The 19,285-nt window shown below is 44.8% G+C and overlaps 1 protein-coding gene across 1 annotated transcript in view; it reads right to left on the bottom strand.

The window, feature by feature from the left end:
• The window catches only part of DUSP28 (dual specificity phosphatase 28), a 148,204-nt gene extending 131,688 nt beyond the window's left edge, over positions 1-16,516 (bottom strand). Inside the window, exons 1-2 of the mRNA XM_069620210.1 lie at positions 16,456-16,516; positions 6,429-6,955 (exon numbers count right to left, since the gene is read on the bottom strand). Coding sequence (XP_069476311.1) covers positions 6,429-6,955; positions 16,456-16,516 — 588 coding nt within the window. The remainder of the gene's footprint in view (positions 1-6,428; positions 6,956-16,455) is intronic.
• Between the last annotated feature and the right edge of the window lie 2,769 nt (positions 16,517-19,285).

The raw sequence follows: 19,285 nt of genomic DNA on the forward strand, positions 1-19,285 counted from the left end.
GGAAGGCATATAATGGAAAACGCTACTAAACCTTCTGCAGAGTTTCCCTATGGCTATAATATGGCATGAATTAGGTCTCACATCTCTCGAGGCTCATGTTAACTGGAACTCATTGATGCCCTATGCCAAATGTCATCAGATTGAATGGTATACAAACACAGTCATTGGCATAATAAGCAAGTCATTAGGACTTGGAGGGACGAATATGCTACAAGGGTGGGATGAAACATGTAGAGAACATATGCACAACGCTGACATTAGTTTAACAATGCTCATTGGGAACCCTACAAGAGCCAAATCGAAATTATGGTCAGCCGATTGGATTGACACCAGGAATAAGTGCCACTCTTATAAATGTCCCTCACAAAAAACTAAATCACATACTAAAATATGTTGAAAAGCATCCCAGTATGCAATTTAGAACAGACATCATGAGATTCAGATTTAACTTGCTACCGGTAAGGGAAGTGTAGTACAAATGTAACTTGAGCTAAACTAACACTTGTAGACACTGTGCAACTCAAGAAGTTGAGACATTAAGACATATCATGTTGGAGTGTCAGAATCTCAGTAATGTCAGGTTTGAATATTTTGGATAATTTTTAAAGAATATAAGATAATAAACCTAGACACATTGTGGTCAATGATGTGTCAAGCTGGAAGTGTGTGCTTGAACATTGCAATAATCCGCTACTTGAGTAATGTGGGCATATAAGAGATTAAAAAGAAATATTGAAATACAGCTCCATATTTTAGAAGTTAAGGAAATATTAATGGTTTTAGAAGTTAAATGCGATTTCCACACATCTGAAATGTATGTTATGTCATGCCTTACATGAATTTTAAACACTTAAATTACACTAGAGTGTATTTCACACACACATGCTGGGCCAGGAGGATAGCTCAGCAGCAACGTGCCTGCCTTGGAAGCAAGACGACACAAAGCAACACAGCTTCCGTGCTTAGAAACCTCTGGGTGTTCAAGCATATTATACAATTACGCAACTAAAAAACAAACAATTTCTGTAACAGCGCCTCGATGCCCGGGGGCTGTGTGAGCGCTGTAAAAAAAAAAAAAAAAAAAATTTAAAATAAACATAGATTAGAATTTGTATTAAGATAATTGTAATTTTAATCGGATTGAATAGTTTTTTTAATGATTGTATTTCAGTGTTGTGAAATTTCATTGCATCAAAAATTATTTGGAAAGTTGTATGACAAGTAAATCAAATAAGATAATTTTAAAGAAAATTTAAAAAAAAATGCCAGCACAGTTTCTTGTCAACCGCTGCAGTAGTCTAAATGTCTCCTTTCACAGTGCACACGATTTTAGGTTCTTCCTTGTCACTCCCACTATCTTTGGTTCATTTTGACTAAAGAAGAAACATCATCCGGGTTGCCACCTGGTGATGCAGGAATACGGCCACCTTCAGTGCTTCCCGGTGATCCTCTGTCTGTCACTCTCTCTGTTATGTAATGTTGTTATGTTAAGGTTACTAGTAAAGCGCACGGTCGCCCAAAGGCATCATGGCGCTGGACAGGGGGAGACTAGTCCTGAAAGAAAAGAAAATGCTGAAATCAGCCCATAAGTTAAAACAAATGGGTTTTCAGAGCCTTCCTGAAGGCCAAATGATTAAATGTTTTTTTCAGCGTCATGGGCAGCTTGTTCCATAGCTGTGCTGCCGAAATAGAGAATGCCCGTCCCCCAATCCGGGAACGATGATAAGATGGCACACAAAGCAGGCCGGCAGACTCAGACCTCAGGGAGCGCTTTGGACAGTAGCGAATACATTTGGCACAAAGATAGTCCACCCCCTGATCATGAAGAGCACGACACACCATACAAAGCACCTTAAATTCAATGCATTGAGCAACCATCAGCCAATGCAACTAGCACAGAGTCGGAGAAATATGAGTACCCTAGGGGGACCCTGTCACCAGCCGTGCTGCAAAGTTCTGGAGGCGTTGCAAGCGTAGGAACAGGTTGAGGAGAGTGCGAACTAGGGGTTTCTTTATTGTTTCACCCAGAGTTCAAGAGCGCGTTATCACTTCCCTGCACAAAGGTCCTCATTTCTACCATCTGTCGCTCCTCTCGATTCCTCATCAGATGCTGGCCCATGTCAACAGAAAGGGCATATTCCCCCTTCGACCATAGGTTCAACCCCATCTGATTGTTGTCCCACACAACACACTGCTCTGGCTGATACGTGCCCTCTCATTCTGTCCTGTTCACTCTAGTTCTTTCCTGTTTCCTGTTCCCATAGCTCACTGGATCTGGCTTCCTTCTGCTTCCCAGCCTCTTCCTGCTATTTCTTTCCTGACACATCCTGATGTTCACCTCCCCCTACCTCCCGATTCTCCCCTTTTGCCAGCACCTGATATTCACATTCTGCCACCTTCTACTTCTCTCTTGCTGCCTCCTCCTGATTCTCTCCTCCTGGAACCTCCTGATGTTCACCTCTTGCAAATCTGTGGCACCTCCTGACTCCCCTCTTCAGAAAACTCCTGATCCTTCTCCCCTTTTGTCGACATAATCCTTCATCCCTTCCTTTGTATCTTCAGCCTCCTTCTCCTACTTCTCTTCTCAATCACCAGCTTTCTACAAACTCTGCTTGTAACTTCCTACAAGCACCACACCACTCTTCACTGGGTCAGGGCTTAAGTCCCTTGAAGTTTCTTCGCTCTCGTTTGCGCTTAGATTGAGGGTCTGTGCCTGTGCAGCATGATCTTGTGGGGATTTGGATTGGAACCCCTTGATGATGGCCCTTGGTCAGGTATGTTAGAAATTCTGCAGCTTTAGAAGCCACATCCGCCATCTTGGAATGTGACACTGAATGTCTCCACACATTTGCAGGAGTATTTGACTCCTGGTGCAGAGCCGCGCCTGCTTCTCTATGCTTAGTAAGTGTTCACGGGACATTGCCTGTGGTAACAAAAGAGGCCTGAACCTTGTCTTTACCTGTCAGCAGATTAGGCTTTTCACATAATGTTTACGTACTGAATTTGGAACCTATGATGTTTCTCAAACAAATATACATATTTGGTTATACATGTGGTAGTTCCTGCCCACTGGCAACAATTCAATGGGGGGGACTAGGAAATCCTACCCGCCCCACCCCATAGCCCAACACTTGTTAACTGAGGGAGGTCCACATCCTACTTAGTCACCCAAATAGATGTCCCCAAAACATGTCTTCATCACATACCTCCTCCTCCAATGTCCCTCCTGCTGGGGGGATGACGCATGGTTGCCAGATTTCTCCCGCAGGTTCAGAGCCTTCTGCATTGAGAAAATCTATGGCTAATCTATAACCTGTGGAAGGTGTCTAGCCAGGCACCAGCGTTTTCATAGATTCTTCTACTTGGGCTTGTCTGTACCAGGTGTCGAAGTTAGGTTGGTCCATCCCCAGGATTACCTCACAGGGTGTGTTCTTCCTGGAGAATTGTAGTCAGGCCTTAGCAAATACTTCTCTATGTTCTCATTCGTTATCAATTCCTAAACAGAACAAAACAATCAAATAGTTGTGGGACTAGGCCTGAACTTCAAAATAATACCCTTCTCCTAGACAGTCTTTATTCCTTCCTTCACAAAATCAAAAGAACTCCTCCTGTGCTCGAAACATAAGCTAGGAAAATCAAGCACAAAATGTCTCATCAGTCTTTTGTCAACAGCTCCATTAGTCCAAAGATCTCCATTCACAGTTCACAGGATTTCAGGTTATTCCCACCACCCACAGTCTCTTTGGTTCGTTATCACTGAAGAAAAGCAGTCACCAGCTTGTCTTCTGGTGATGTTTGGATACAGCCACCTTCACTGCTTCATGCTGGTCCTGTGGTCCGCTGTTCCTTTGTGCTGAGTCATAGCAATGCCTGGAGCCTTTCTCCCCCCAGTTGTGGAGAGAGAGAAGTGGTTTTTGGGGATTCCACAGAGTAATATAAAAGGTCTGTATCGCCTCCCTATGCTACTGTCTCTCCATCACCCCTGTCTACTCCTCTTCTGTTCCTGGCCCTCCTCGATGTTATGCCACATGCTCATTCCTCCTCCCACCATGGTTTTACCCACATCTGATCAAGGTGTCTCCTGACACTCTCCTCCAGCCACTGCCCAATGTTCACTTCCTGCTGAAGCCTCCCTTTCTCCTGGGGCTTTCTCATGTTTTTAGTTTCATTCCCCATCTCGCTCTTCTTCTGAATTGCATGGTACTCCCCCCTCCCATTCCCACAAGTCTGGTAGTGATGGTTCTGCCACCTCTCCCCGACCTCCCTTGAGGGTGTACTTCTTTAACTGATGTGCTCTCTTTGTGATTCTCCTTCCCCAGTCCTTCTGCCTAAATGATCTCGCCTTAAGGACTGAATGGTTGTATTGCAATATCTCCAAACAGATGTATTTGTTATGCTCAGTATGCAGTGCTAGCCCTCTATTTAACACTAGCCTGGCTGATTCTCCTTTTCATAAAAGTAATCTGATCCCTTCCATCCATCCATTTGTTTGTTTGTTTTATTTGCTTATATAGCGTGCCAAACCCAAAAGGTATCTGGGCGCTTTCCTTAGGTACAAAGTTACAGTAATATACAGAAACAGTAGGAAGTACAGTCCAAAATACAATAAAATACAGAGTGTATTCAAAACTATACAGAAATACACAGGGTGATGAAAATATACACATTTTACAGGTTCACAACATAGATGAGGTAGAAGCTAGCAGCAGGCCCGGGCAGCCTGTGGACAGATTGTACCTAAGCTATGGGCATAGTCGGTAGGCTGGCTGGGTCAGGTCACGGTATTGAACAGAAGTCATTCGTTTCATTGCGAGAACAGCCATGTTTTTACTTTGTTTTCAGAAGGAAAGGAACATGGGTTCGGATCTTAAAGCAATAGGTAGCTTGTTCCAAGTCTTATCTGCGAGCACTGGGAAGCTAGATACTCCTGCTTTGCTAAATTAGTATTTCGGGATGTTGAGACAGTGGGCATAGTTGGTTCTAGTGGGTCTAGTATATTATTTTCTGGAGAATTGGTTCATCAAATACTTAGAGGCTGGGTTGTTAGGGCACTTGTGAGTGATCATGAGAGCTATAAAGGCGATTCTATCTTGGATAGGGAGACGGTTGGGGTTTCATTGTTTCCAGCAATTTCCAGGCCCATAGCAGGTGTAGATCCCTGACTACTTATTGTGTCTCATAGGATCGATGACAAAGCGGTTATTGAAGGCGTGTGAACATTTGCATATTTAGGCGCCTATATCCTGATACCCAGCTATCCCAGCTCACCAGAAGTGAGCATTATCAAGGGCCAAGCCTCTTGTCTTTGTTGGAGTGCAACTTTAAGGTAGGCAGCCTACAGTAGTCCCATTTTGCCTGAATTCATGGTAGGTATTTCATTTTGTGGTGGGGCTTGTGCCTAGCAATGTGCTGGGGAGGAAGGATAGCTCAAGGGCAACAGGTTTGTCTTGGAAGCCAGACAGCGCAGCAACAACACAGGTTTGAATCCACATTCCGCATTTAATTAAGTGCGTTATATAAAAACAATTATAATTAAGTGTCCAGAATTATTTTAAAAAAATAAACCCCCTATTTCTTCTGGCTTCACTTGAAGGGGATGAGCTGGTGCTGTGCCTTATACAGCTAGCTATAAAGTGTGTATTAATAAACTCATAATCCTCTTGTGAACAGCCGCCATTTCTATTAGAATGAATGAAATATAGCGAGGGAGGTGTGCTATTGCTTTTACGTGTTACACAATACTCTCCTGCATGTCATTAACAGTATCCCGACTCTCCTTCATAAGTACCAGGAGCAGTCAACATTACTATAACAACACTATGCAGACTCTGCATACACCCCAAGCCCTACAGCCTCTCACATAAGGTACAGCTCGCCAAATATCTTGATACTCTTACAAGAGGGCCTGTAGTAACCTTTAGGTATACATATACCTTATTCAATCTGCTGACACCGGAGGGGAACACAAACGTTTGTATATAATTCCAACCTTTCAGCTATTGGGGAAAATGTAATTACTGTTACATGAACAGAGAATGGGCCACTCCCCAATTAAACATTAGCTGAGGCATAGTTTGTCAATCTAACCTTTAACTATTCACCAACAAGGAACAAACTTTTGAAATTACCATTTTCATATTTTTCTTCAAAATGTACAAAATTGGTAATTTCACATCACATCATTTTCTATCACAGATATACTTTAATAGTTCAAATTGGAAGAAGGATGTGGTTCAAAAAGAGAATAAAGCATTAGTGTGGCTTACTGTTCAAAATTGTTTGCACCCAACAGTTACAAAATAGCAGTGAGGTAAATCATTACCGTCATAGAACATTTTAAATAAAATACCTTTATGCGGTAAGAAGCAATCAAGTTATAGAGTGGGCGCTCCACTATAAATAAAAACGATAAACATGAAAAAAAGTACCTGAAATGCATCCTCCCGTTTAAGCCGCCTGTCTTTCATCAGATAAGCTATGCATACGGTGGCGGATCTGCTGCGGCCGGTTTTGCAGTAGACAAGGCACTTTCCTCCCATCGCCAGTGCGTCGCTGATAGTTTTGAAACATTGCTCAAAATGGCAATACAAGTTTTCAGAAGGATCGTCTGAAACGGGTATTCTCAATTTTCTGAGCTGAAGACTGGGAAATGGCTGTTGTTTTGACACATTAATACACAAAGTTACTCCCGCCTGTGTAAGAAGTTCCCCGTTGCATGCTGACCGTGCGTTACTAATGAGCAAAGATTCGGTCACCTGGCAAAGTTGTAACATATCTTCATAAACTTGAAGCGACTCTGAACCCTCCGCGCACTGATTTAATCTTGAGTGCGAGAGCTGGTGTTCTAGGGACCTGACAAGGGAAAGGCGACACACATCCTTATTCTGCCCACTCTGGTGTGAGCTATATTTACTCGGTGCACTTTCAATGGCGTTCCAGGATCGCCCGGCAAACTCTAAAAATACGACAAACTCAAATGACATTATAATTCCAAAATGCACGTTTAGGAATTCGAATTGCTAATTTTTGTTTATAAACTTTTACAAGCGTATCCCATATTCGTTCTCAATTCCGGGCACGTGAAATTGTAGAAAGGCACACTGCCCTATTTGCGTGGTGGAGCCCCTCTCGCTCCATGTTAGCAACAGACCTATACATTTCTAGGATAACAAATGAGTCGCCAAAAAAACAGCAAATTCTCTGCAGCATCTCCGGTAATTCAAACAAATCAATGAGTCCAGATTCTGAAGAGGGTGTAAATGCCCAGCCAACATTATGCAATACATTCACAGTTCTGGTTTTAAATGTGCATCCTGGGACTTGTAGTCCTGGATTTCTCCATTTTTAACTGAGTACTTGTTTACAAGCCCCAGTGGGCAAAGTTAAACCCAGGGCTGGACCAGTGTCTCCAGAATGAACATTGAGTCACCTGCACTTCTCCTCAACCCTCACCTCACAGCCCTTTGGCACTTCTCCCCTCCCGTTTTTCCCTCACTTGCGTGATCTGAATGGCACAAGACTTAGTAAGATCGTTGTTTGTCCTCCTTCAGTTTCCCCTTCCTTGTCTTGTCACGCCTGGACACATTTGTAGAAAGCCGCCACACTCATCACCAATATTCAGAACAACTAATCTGAGGAGACCAAAGTGCAGGGGTTGTTAGGGAGAATTTTTATTTCTGTGCCAATTCCTTTTAACTTTAGAAACCCCTAGCTCTTTTGCTGGATCAGGGCTTTTAAATTTTTACTCTGAGTGAGTGGGACCTTTTTCTCACTCACTCATATGTTTTCCTGACTATGATTTTCTATGTTCCTTACTGTTTTATGGAATCTGATAAACTCCGTAGGCATCTGCTTTTGCATTGTGACACACACCACCTTTTCTGCAGTGTCAATGAGAAGTCCCTTGGACTTTTCTTAATGTTTAACTACATTTTCTTTGGCAAACTACTGTTTCCAAGAATTATAAGAGGAGCCCTGTCTTACTTACCTTCACTTTATGGGTCCAGCACACATCCCACTGTGTGGAGTGCTGGGGGTTACAGAGTAATGCCTTGAACCCATTCCACATGCAACATTTTGTGACACTAACTCACTTGAATGGCTTGTGGCAGTGGTTTCCTTTTTAATACCTTGTGACATGTATCTGCCGGATGATACCTCAGCTGCAGTGCTGCACCCAAGGGTGTCCTTTGCCTCTAGGTGTGCCTGAGTGAAGCCACTTCCATTTAGCCAGCTGGCTGTCTTGGGGGATAACAACCCTGCGGTGTGATTGACAGTCTAGGCTGTGAATGAATGGGAACTTGAATAAAAAGCGAGGTTTTTGGGACTAAGAGCAGAGTGTACCACTGGGGGACAACATCTGAAGCAGAAGATGAGAGAATATGCCAGTAGAACCCTCCTGGACCGCGAAGTGCTGGGTAAATCCCTGCAGCTGTGCTGACCCCATTTTCAAATCGACTGGGAAGACCCGCAAAGGACAACTTCCTCCCTTAGGCTGGTGGAACCAACTAGCCTTGAGACAAACCCTATTTTGGCACAACCCCCGACTTGCTGCGACTTTCCAAGGTTGCAGGAGCCCAATACCCTTGGTACCTCGACCACTTGTGAGCGCATTGTCTTCTGAAGTCTGAATCTGGCGATATTGTCGTGGGCATCCAGAGGACCCTACAGAAGCAAGAAATCCATATCCAGATTCCCCTCACCAGAGTGCAATAGCAAGGGATCAAGGAAATGCTTACCAGAGCTTTTCGTTCTTCTTTGGTGCTGAGAAAAATGTGCCAAAACCACAAAGAACCACTGAATTGACAGAAATCCATTGCTTTTGAGTCCTTCTCTTGAGTGCTGCTGCAGGTGCCCGCCAGACATCCTCCCTTTCGTCACCACAACCAAGGACAGGGAACAAGGCTCCACTGCATTGCATCGTGAAGGCAACTAGCTGGAAGAACATAATTTCATAGGTACTGTGGGACTTGGGGTACATTATCTTTTTGCCGTTGGGGGAGCTTCCTAGCTTTGGGAGTGCAATTTAACCCTACATTATTTGACCTCAACTTACCTGCATTGGCCTTACAGCTTGTGCTCTCTCAAGGTGACTCCTCTCGAGTTGCTGTGCTTTCTCTTTGAATACTGACTATTTAAGAACATTTTTCTAAGAAAAAAGCATCAACACTTTGATTTTGCCCATTGACTTTGGCTGGCTTGGCTCCCTAAAGGCCTCCTTCTGAACCTATTGGCTTTGGCTGTGCTTGTTCGCTTACAGGTTTTAATGTTGAACACTTTGATGCTGGGATAATAGACTGCCTGCATCCCTTTGGGGGATTCTAACTGTTCTTATGACCTATCAACATCATCATCATTATCTTTATTCGGAAGACAAATCTCTATCAAAGTACAATCTTTACAATGCGAAACATTAAACTCACAATTTACATTAATATCAGCATTATTCCCGTTAACTTAAATAACATTTTGTTTAAAATAAGCATACAATAATAAAACCAATATTCGCTTATGTAAATCCCAGCCTCTTCTTGAATGCAGATCTTAAGAATTTTGAGACTGATAGCACATATTCAGGGTGGGTGCAACCTTTCAAGGCCCGAATGGCTGATGGAGTTGGGAGGTGGAGTAAGTGGCTCCAAACCGGGGCAAGCCAATGCCCCCTTGCCCGAGAGTGGGCCTTGCAGAAAATGAAAAGATGCACCTCATCCTCACGCCCCTTGCCACAAAGAGGGCATACGGACAAGGGACAAGACCCACTCTTCCACTTAGCAGACTCATGGGCCAATGGGAGTGTGCCTAATCGGAACTTGGCAAACCAGGTTTTTAGTTTTGCTGCCATCGGGAGGTCCAGATACACCTCTGACACCCAGACGTCCTTAAGTAGCAGGCAAGCCCTTGCTTTTTTCCCCCTTAGATAATTATCAACCATCAAACTCTATGCCCATTCTCTAAAGTTGTTCTTGACCACCACCTTATAGGCACTACCCAACCTTGTGGGGTTACTCCTAAGATCCCCCAGTTCAATGTTGAAAAGCATGGTTCTTGCATGCCTGAACAAAGGAAGTTTCCTGCCACCAGGCATCGCGAGAACCTCCTCCAAACCTTCTCTAAACAAAACCAAGGCTTCATTATTCCAAATGCGCAGCCAATAAAACACTGACTACATCATAATGGCATATTGTATCTCGATAAGGCCAAATTCACATGCCACTGGCGTGGACGGCGCATTGCAGGGTAAACCCAACAATGTTTTAAAATGTTTATTTTCGGCTGTCTGAATGGCAGTGCAATCCCCATAAATCGGCACCTTAAGTTGTCCCTGGGATTGTCTGGGCCTGATAAATCTTTAGGGGTACCGAAAGAGCCTCACCCTCCAATCTTGTCACCAGATTCCTAATGAGGCCCCACTGACGCAGGTGCGAAAATGAGCACCTTGCTAGCTGGTCCTGCCATTTCAGTTTATTTGAGAAGATCAGCCCCAAGTATTTATACAAGTCCACAGACTCCAGAGGCTGCCCATTTAAGTTAAAATGTGCCCGTACTCGGGTCTTTTTCCCAGCACACTGCATGGTTTTAGTTTTGGAAAAAATAATTTTAAGGCCCTTTGCAGAGCAAAGTTTATTGAAAACATCCACTTGATTTTGCAGGCCACCCAGGGTCTTTGACAGCAATACTGCGTCATCCGCAAACAGCAGTAGGCTCTATTTTCTATTGTCCAGCATTGGGGCGTCCCTTGCAGCTTATAAATATCCTGGGACTAGACTATTGATGTATAATAGAAATAGCAGAGGTGCCAAAACGCATCCCTGCCTAACCCCTACATCATCAAATACTGGATCGGTTAGTTCCCCAGACCCCCAACGTATCCGTGCCGTATTCCCAGAATATAATGTCTTAATAGCATTACCCTGGGATGATGGAATGCCTAGTCCCACTAACACAGCCCACAGAGAGTCCCTCGGGACTGTGTCGAAAGCCGAATGTAGGTTCACAAATGCCAGATATAAACATTGTGACTTAAGAAGCATGCATTTCTGGCATAAGAGGTCCAGTCTCATGGCCTGGTCTACCGTGGAAATACCTGCTCTGAATCCCGCGTTACATCGAAAGGATACCTTCTCTAGCGACCCAGTCCTCCAGAAGGTACAAAAGCACCCTGGAGTAAAGTTTTACCAGTGAGTCGATCAACAAGATTGGCCTATAATTGCTCAGGGAATCCCGGTAGCCCTTCTTGTTTAGTGGTATAATGATTGTTTGCCTCCAACTACCCGGTGGATGATTACTAGATAAAATATCATTAACAAATTTATTAAAAAGGGGCATCCAAAGCATGGGTTCACTTTTTTAAAAAGTTCAATAGGTATACAATCCGGGCCAGGGGCCTTTCCCTCTTTCACTTCGGACACAGCCTGTGCGACTTCAAGAGATGTAAACGCATCAACCCTATCTTCGTTAAGGGAAAAAAAGGGATACCCATACCTGCCCAGTCAACTCCCTACTGACCTGCTAAGACGCACCGCAGCATATAGGTCGGTAAAATGGTCATGCCAAGCCTCCGCGGTAATGTTGCTTATCACACCAGGCTGGTCAGTTTTAAGGTTTTTTTTCACCAAATTCCAAAATTCTTTAGAGTCATTTGACCCGTCAGCCCTTCCAAGGGCCAACCAGGTACATTTACCCTGTTCACTCTTTTTTTCAATAGGCAAGCTTTTATAATCGTGCCTATGTTTTTTTTATCACCCTGGATATAAGTATCTTAATCAGTGCCGACTTGGCCTCCCGGCAATCATGGTCATACCAACCCACGGATTTACGGTTAGCCAAAGAATGAGGGCGTCTTTCCTTCGTAACAAATGGAGTGAGTCTTTCCGTCACTAATCTATAAAAATCAGCCATTGGTAAAGGAGAATATATCTCCACATACGCCTCCAACACTGGTAGCAAAGCTTCATAGATTATACCCAGAAATGCAACAGTTGGTACTTTGGGCCATAGACGATACGTTCGGGCTTGACAAGCGGTGCTGGTTCGTGCATTAACAGGGCTGCTTTGGTCGACAGGGTTAAAAGGGGACAGAAAGGTCAACACCAGAGGATTGTGATCACTCTTGACTCTCTCTCCAAAACTTTAAAATAAACCAGTCCATCCCACTGGGAGGCAAGAGCGAGAATATAATCAATACGACTACCTTTGGTCTGTGTGCGAAAGGTTATATGTGCCGGAGAGTATTCCAAAAACCTCCCATTGCAAGCCCTCAAACCATGTGCATATAACATTGACCGAACCCTGCCTGCCAAGGGGTTACAACGCATGCTCGGGGGATCAACCGCCACGGAACACCCCATAGTTGGTCTTCTGCCGCTGCAAGCTTCCACGGAAGCTGGCTCAGTTCCTGTTTCTGGCAGTTGAAGTCACCTAACACGAACAACTGACAGTTGAGGGGAGCAGCAATGGATAAGGAAAGCTTGTTCAAAGCTGACTCCATGTGGTTAATAGCACTCCGATTTTGCCTCAAATATACATTTAGGAAAGCAATAGACAAGCCATTCCTAAAGTTGCACACCACACAAAGTAGATCTGATGAGCCCACATCTAAGGCTTTACATGTTGCCTTAATGCTTGCATGGATCCAAATCAATAACCCTCCCTTTGGGCGCCTCCTCACGGATCTAGCTGCTGGTAAAAAGAAAGCCTGGTAGTTGGGCATGTGCCCCTGAGAAAGGGACCATGGGCCTCATTAAGAGTTTGGCGATAACCGTGCCGGAAAAAACAACAGGCTACCGCCGGACCCGTATTACCATTCCGCCTCCGTGATTCCAGGGAGGGGTCGCCTCCATGTATCGATATACGGTATCCAGAGCGCCCTGGGAAATGGCTACAGTAGGGGCATTTAAAGCAACCTTCAGTGTTTCTCACGAGCAATCCAAAAGGAGCCCACTTGCTGTCAGGTTCTGTGCCCGTGCCCCAAGAGCTTGGGCTTCAGGGGGCGATAGATCTGGAAGAAACCAACCCCCCACCCAGAACGACTCAAGCCATGCATCATGCAAATGACAATTTTTGATATGATATGATATGGCATTTATAACGCGCCTATACACAAGTGTTTCAAGGCGCGACAAAAGATGGCATCAAAACAAACCATAATTCCTTTTGCAACAAGTGCTTTTTTGCAATTCCAAAGACAAGCCCTCACATGGGGGTTAATAAAGCCAAATCTGACACTGCAGCCACCACAGAACATACAATCTGACAGAATACGGCAGGTCGTAAAAATGCTACTCGTCATATCTTTAACCCCTAAAATTTCTGGTAGTGCTTTGACAAGTGTGTGTTTGTAGGCATTTGTATTCCCATGTGTTCTACCTCTAAAAGTGCATATTAGATTCATAGCCCGCCACCCCACCAAGGGATCAACAGTGCCAACACTGGCCAAGGAAGGACCATACGCCACTCCCTCAAGGGGGTTTTTCACTGCAAGAGGCACTACAGGAACCCACAAACACATTCATAAACCTTGGCAGTCTTTGCACCCTGCCAAGCGTGCTTCCACAGTGGGATGAGTTGTAGACATAATTGGGCCAGAGGCCGATGCTACACAGGCACATTCCAAAGGCACCACAAGAGACGAGTTAAAAGATGGAACGATGAGGGGCACATTAGGTTGAGGAGGACATGTTACCACTGGTGCTATAACCTATCATTCTGTTCTGATCTAACCCTAACCTTTCCTTCCTTAATTAACTCAATACTGCAAATGTGATACTATATAAATGCTATAGTGACCTCAAATGACATCACCTGCGGGTGCTGGAACATGTGTAACATATTTAATGAATTACTCACCTGTTTTACTGTTCACTTTTTTAATTGAATCCTAACTTGGGATTAATGTTACAGCTAATTAATGCTTTTTTAAAGAATGCTTTAAAAAATCTTTGTGTATAAATAAATAAATAAATGTATTATATAACTTTAACTGTGTACGTGTTTAATTGGATACTTGTATTTACTGATTTCATTGTACAGCTCTACAACTCACATTACCCGTCTTAAGATAAGCCGGACTGCTCAGTCACGCTACCAACTTATGTAGAAAAGGCCTATATTAAAAGGTGGGTTACCTAATACCAAGAGATAAGTCTAGTATAGTCCCACACCAGTTGGACTGCACTAATTCTTACCTAACAGCGATAGACTGGTAGGGGAGGGCTTGGTTCCCTGTAAGAATCTGAAGGAACCAGACATCCAGTCATGAGGCAGAGGGGGGAAATGAGCAGGAGAGGGAAGGAGGAAGAGAAAAGGAGGGTCTTGAGAAGCTTCCAGAACTTAAGGCGATCCGGCTCAAGTCTAAGAGGGGCAGGGAGGCCATTCCAGAGGGAGACACCCAAGGAGGAAAGAGATCTACCCAGATTATCTGCTTAAAGAATCATCTGGTCTGCAGAGAGTTGGAGCTAGAAGACCGAAAGGGCTCTAGCAGGGAGGTATTTACATAATCCTATGTTTGTTTTACTCCTGATGCACACGAGTAACTGCACATCAAGGGTAAAACAAACATAAGACTGGCCTACATTTGATGTGACATAATAACACTTATGTTTTCTTAACCCTTAATGCACAGTAACTGTGCATCAAGGGTAACACAAACATGATAAAATAACACAATAATAACACTTGTGTGGCTAGACAGTCTAACCATGCAATGAAACGTATCCTGTTTGCTTCACTCTTGATGCACAGTTACTTGATAAGTATTATTGTGTGGTTTAGGCCATGTAATAACACTTATATTAATAATAATTTAGCATTTATATAGCGCTATGAACGCTCTGGCACCTGAGCGCTGCTTGTTATCACCCACGGTGTGTGGTGCTTATTTATCGACATATATGTTAGGTTAGTTGTCTTGTGCATGGCAATTTTTAGTGACAAAGACATTGAGAGGGAAGATACATTTAACATTGAACATCTTGATGGGGTGCTTCGCCATCATTTGCTGGCGAGTGACTTGAGAGATAACCTCATAGAAAGAAAATGTTTCCCCTGGAATACCACAGCTCCTTGTGCCTTCTTTCACTGGGAAGTGCAACTGTATGAGGCTATACCTCCACCCATAGGCCAGCTCTTGCCTGCTGGAACCCATTCTGTGTGGCCTAATCTAATATGATACCCTTAAAATTCAGGAATTTAGCTAGTTGATTGACACATGTATAGACAAGTGCAAAAACCATGCCCCTCCAGTTCTTTCACTAAGACATGTGGTGAAGACGTCCACTGCCTGACTTGGGAAACCACAAAGGGAGGCCTCAACAGGTCAAAGGTGTCAGGAACCGTGAATGGACGGTTTGGAAGCGCTGGAAGCATTGACTGTGCGCGCTCTAGTCCTCACCCAATATGGCGGCCGCGCCTTTAAATTCTAGCTCCTCCCACAAACCGATGCGTTGTATCTGTACACTACGCTCCGGTTCGTGTGGAACTTCGTTCTTGGATTTTCCTCCCTGCCGATCCTCCTTAAACTGCTGCCTTTTTCCCTGTGCCTACCTTCTGTGCTTGCCTTGTTTATACTCCCGGGTTTCCTGTCTCCTGGCTCTTGCTACTTCCACCTTGTATAAGTTTTATCTCCTCGTCTGTTCTAACGGCTCGACCTTGCCTGAGCCACTGCCTCCTATGTTTCTTGCCTTCCACCGAAGCATTCTATTTATTGGGCTTCGTGCTTTCTGACTTTCGGCTTCTCTGCACTCTACAATTCTCGTTTGCTACTTACTTACTCCCTGCAGGCATCTTCCTACTTTCCTGCTTGTGGCCTGGGTATTTTCTTGCACTCTAGTTTCCATACTTACTCCTTCCTACTATCTGGTCACTGTTATTTGCGGGCATTCCTGTCTATACTCTCATTCCTTTAGATTTCTTATTTGTTTATTTTGGGTTCTGTTTCTTTCCTCTGATTGCCTCTATTGTGTTTTCAAAGTGAAAGGGTTCCCCTACTGTCACTTCTGAGCTACAGACTCTCTCCACCAGTGCTGGAATCCGACTTTCTTCGGGTTCAGCTGAAAACACCTGAAAACAGAACTCCATTGTCTTGTGAAGGGAAACCACAACTCCCTCATAGAACCCATCTGGAAACAGGGTTTTTTCTGCCTTCGTGCTTTTTCCCTGACATTAGGACTGGCCCCCTGGGGGTCCCCGCGGACAGGGTTCCATCTCTGCCAAGGTGGCCTCCGGAGGGGCCAGACCCTATCTACACGAAAAGAAGGTCAAGATACCAAAGGACAAGACTCCTATAAGGAGGAGGGACCGTAAGAAGACGGAGTCGAATCCTAAGGAATCCGCCACAGAAGATTCAGGTGAGGAGGAAGGGGAGAAGGCCTCTGATCTTGACAGCATACAACGCCCAATATCTACCATGGCATCGTTAGAGCAATATCAAAAATTGGTAGCAGCGATGCAGAACCTTACCATGGAGGTCCAGGCATTGAGGACTGAGAACCTCGCCCTCCGACAACAGGTTGTGTTGCATCGTGACGACAGGGGGGACCTGCCTACGATGCCGCTTTCCTTTGGCAAATATGATAGACACCCGGGAGGGCTGAAGGACTTCCTTGACGCATGTAAGGTGTATTTCGCCTTTCGGCCTCATGCTTATGAGACTGCTAGATCCAAGGTCGGGTTCATCATTGCCAACCTAATGGGTAATGCTCTCTCATGGGCTACATCGTTTGTCACCGGAGATGACCCAATTTTGGGTGACTATGATCGTTTTACAGAGGTGTTCAAAGAACGTTTCGACCGACCAGAAGTCTTCTATTCATCTCTAGAAGCTATCCTAGATGTAAGCCAGGGAAACACTGACGTCCAAACCTATCTATCTCGTTTCCAGAGGCTGGCAGCCAAAGCAGATTGGCCTGGTTCCGCTCAGCAAACAATCTACAGACGAGGCCTTTGTGATGAAATCAAGGATGAGCTGGCCCGAGTGGCTAGACCCGCATCTTTCCAGGATTTGGTGACATTGTCTCTTCAGATTGAGTTCCGTCTACAAGAGAGACGATTAGAAAGAAGACGAACTAGAGGCTTTTCACAACCAACCAGTCTCCCCTCTCCTGTTCCTCCACCCAGAACTAACCATCCTCCAGAAGAACCTATGCAGATCGGGGCTGCCTGAGGACCTCTGACTCAAGCAGAAAGAAGGAGAAGAAGAGATGCTGGATTGTGTATGTATTGCGGCTCCTCGAAGCACTTATTGAGAGATTGTCCTGAGGTCCCACCTCGAAGACGGGGAAACTTCAACCCCCGATCTACAGCAAGGGAGGTTTCGGGGGAAGTAACAAGCACCCTTGCAACTACACAAGAGCAGTAAGCACTCCGGATGATAACAGCCTAATGGTGTTTCGAGTAGACTTGTGGCTGTCCGATGCAGGTCCCACAGAGGTGTTCGCCATGCTTGACTGTGGAGCAGCAGGGAACTTCATCGACTCCAAGTGGGCAACGGAACATCTTGTTCCCACAATATCCAAGGCCGCCCCCATTCCGGAAGCCCTTATCTTCTGGACCCATTACCAAGGAGACCATTCCGTTGAGAATGAGGTTAGGCCATCACGAGGAGTTCCTGGTATTTGACCAGATCAGAGCAGCTCATTTTCCGTTGGTCATTGGCATTCCTTGGTTAAGGAGGCACAACCCTCAGATTGATTGGACGGCTAACAAGGTGGTCTTCATTTCTGCATTCTGTAAATCACACTGCATGAGCTTGCCCTCGACTCCCAACACCCTAGTGTATGACCGAAGCAGTACTCCAGATCCAATCACAGTGGCCTCAGTTCCCATCCATTATCAAGAATTCTGTTCCTGGATGCTGTTTCCCGTCAATTCCCGCCTCATAGAACCGAGGATTGCCGGATAGACCCGATACCTGAGGCGGTGGTTCGTTTTGGGAGGATGTACCCTTTGTCACTACCAGAGAGGAAGGCGCTGAGAGAATACCTCGACGCAAATCTTCAAAACAGACTCATCCAAGAGTCCCGATCTGCTTGTGGGGCTTCCTTGTTCTTCATTCCAAAAAAGGACTCAGCAGAGCTGCGCCCTTGTATAGACTACAGGGGACTAAACAAGGTTACCATTCGGGATAGATATCCCATGCCTTTGATCCAGGACATCTTGGAGGCAGTACATGGAGCGGTGTTCTTTACCAAGCTTGACTTGAGAGGGGCTTATCACCTCTTGAGAATCAGGCAAGGTGACGAGTGGAAGACGGCGTTCCATACCCCTTTTGGACCCTTTGAATACCGAGTGATGCCATTTGGTCTTGTGAACGCACCAGCCATCTTCCAGAGGTACATGGACAAGGTGTTCGCAGATATGCTGTTTGTGTCGGTGGTAGTGTATCTGGATGACATCCTCATCTTTTCTAAAACTCTATCTGAGCACTGGTCAGACTAGTCTTACAGCGTCTGCAATCCCATCATCTACTGGTAAAGCCGGAAAAATGCTCATTTGAAGCTACGTCCGTGTCCTTCCTTGGATATATATTATCCAAGGATGGTATCGAGATGGATTCCAATAAAGTAAGGGCGATCAGAGAATGGAGAAATCCTGTCAATGTAAAAGAACTCCAAAGCTTTCTAGGATTGGCCAATTTTTATCAGAGGTTCATTCCCAACTTTTCAAACAAGGTACTCCCACTGACCTCTCTATTGAAGAAGGGAGTCAAGTTTGTATTTGATGAGTGGCCTCAAAAAGCCTTCTGTTTTCTAAAGGAATGTTTTTCTACAGCCCCCATCCTGGTCCAACCGGATCAGAACCGACCCTACATTTTGGAGACAGACGCTTCTACAGGGGCGGTGGGAGCAGTTCTACTTCAAAGGACAGAATATGAACATCCAGTAGCTTATTACTCCAAAACACTGACCAGTAGTGAACGCAACTATTCTGTCATAGAAAAGGAGCTGTTGGCTATCAAGTTGGCCTGCCAAGAGTGGAGACATCTTTTACAGGGAGCTACTCATCTGTTTACTATTAGAACAGACCATCGTAACCTTCGGGTTTTGCAACAGTTGGAATGTTCTAATGCCAGGCATGCCAGATGGGCTTATTTTTTTTTTACAATATGATTTCGTAATCACATACTTACCTGGTACAGAAAACATGAAGGCTGACGCCTTGTCAAGAAGTCTTGGGGATACTTCTGGTTCCTACACAGGACACGATTTGGTTTTCCCAAATCTCACGGTGTTGGCTTCAACTGTTTCATTCCACAGTATCAAATGGACACCAAGCTTCCGTCAACTGTCAT

This window comes from Ambystoma mexicanum, chromosome 10 (assembly GCF_040938575.1).
Source record: "Ambystoma mexicanum isolate Mex_15411 chromosome 10, UKY_AmexF1_1, whole genome shotgun sequence".
NCBI classification, from domain to species: domain Eukaryota; kingdom Metazoa; phylum Chordata; class Amphibia; order Caudata; family Ambystomatidae; genus Ambystoma; species Ambystoma mexicanum.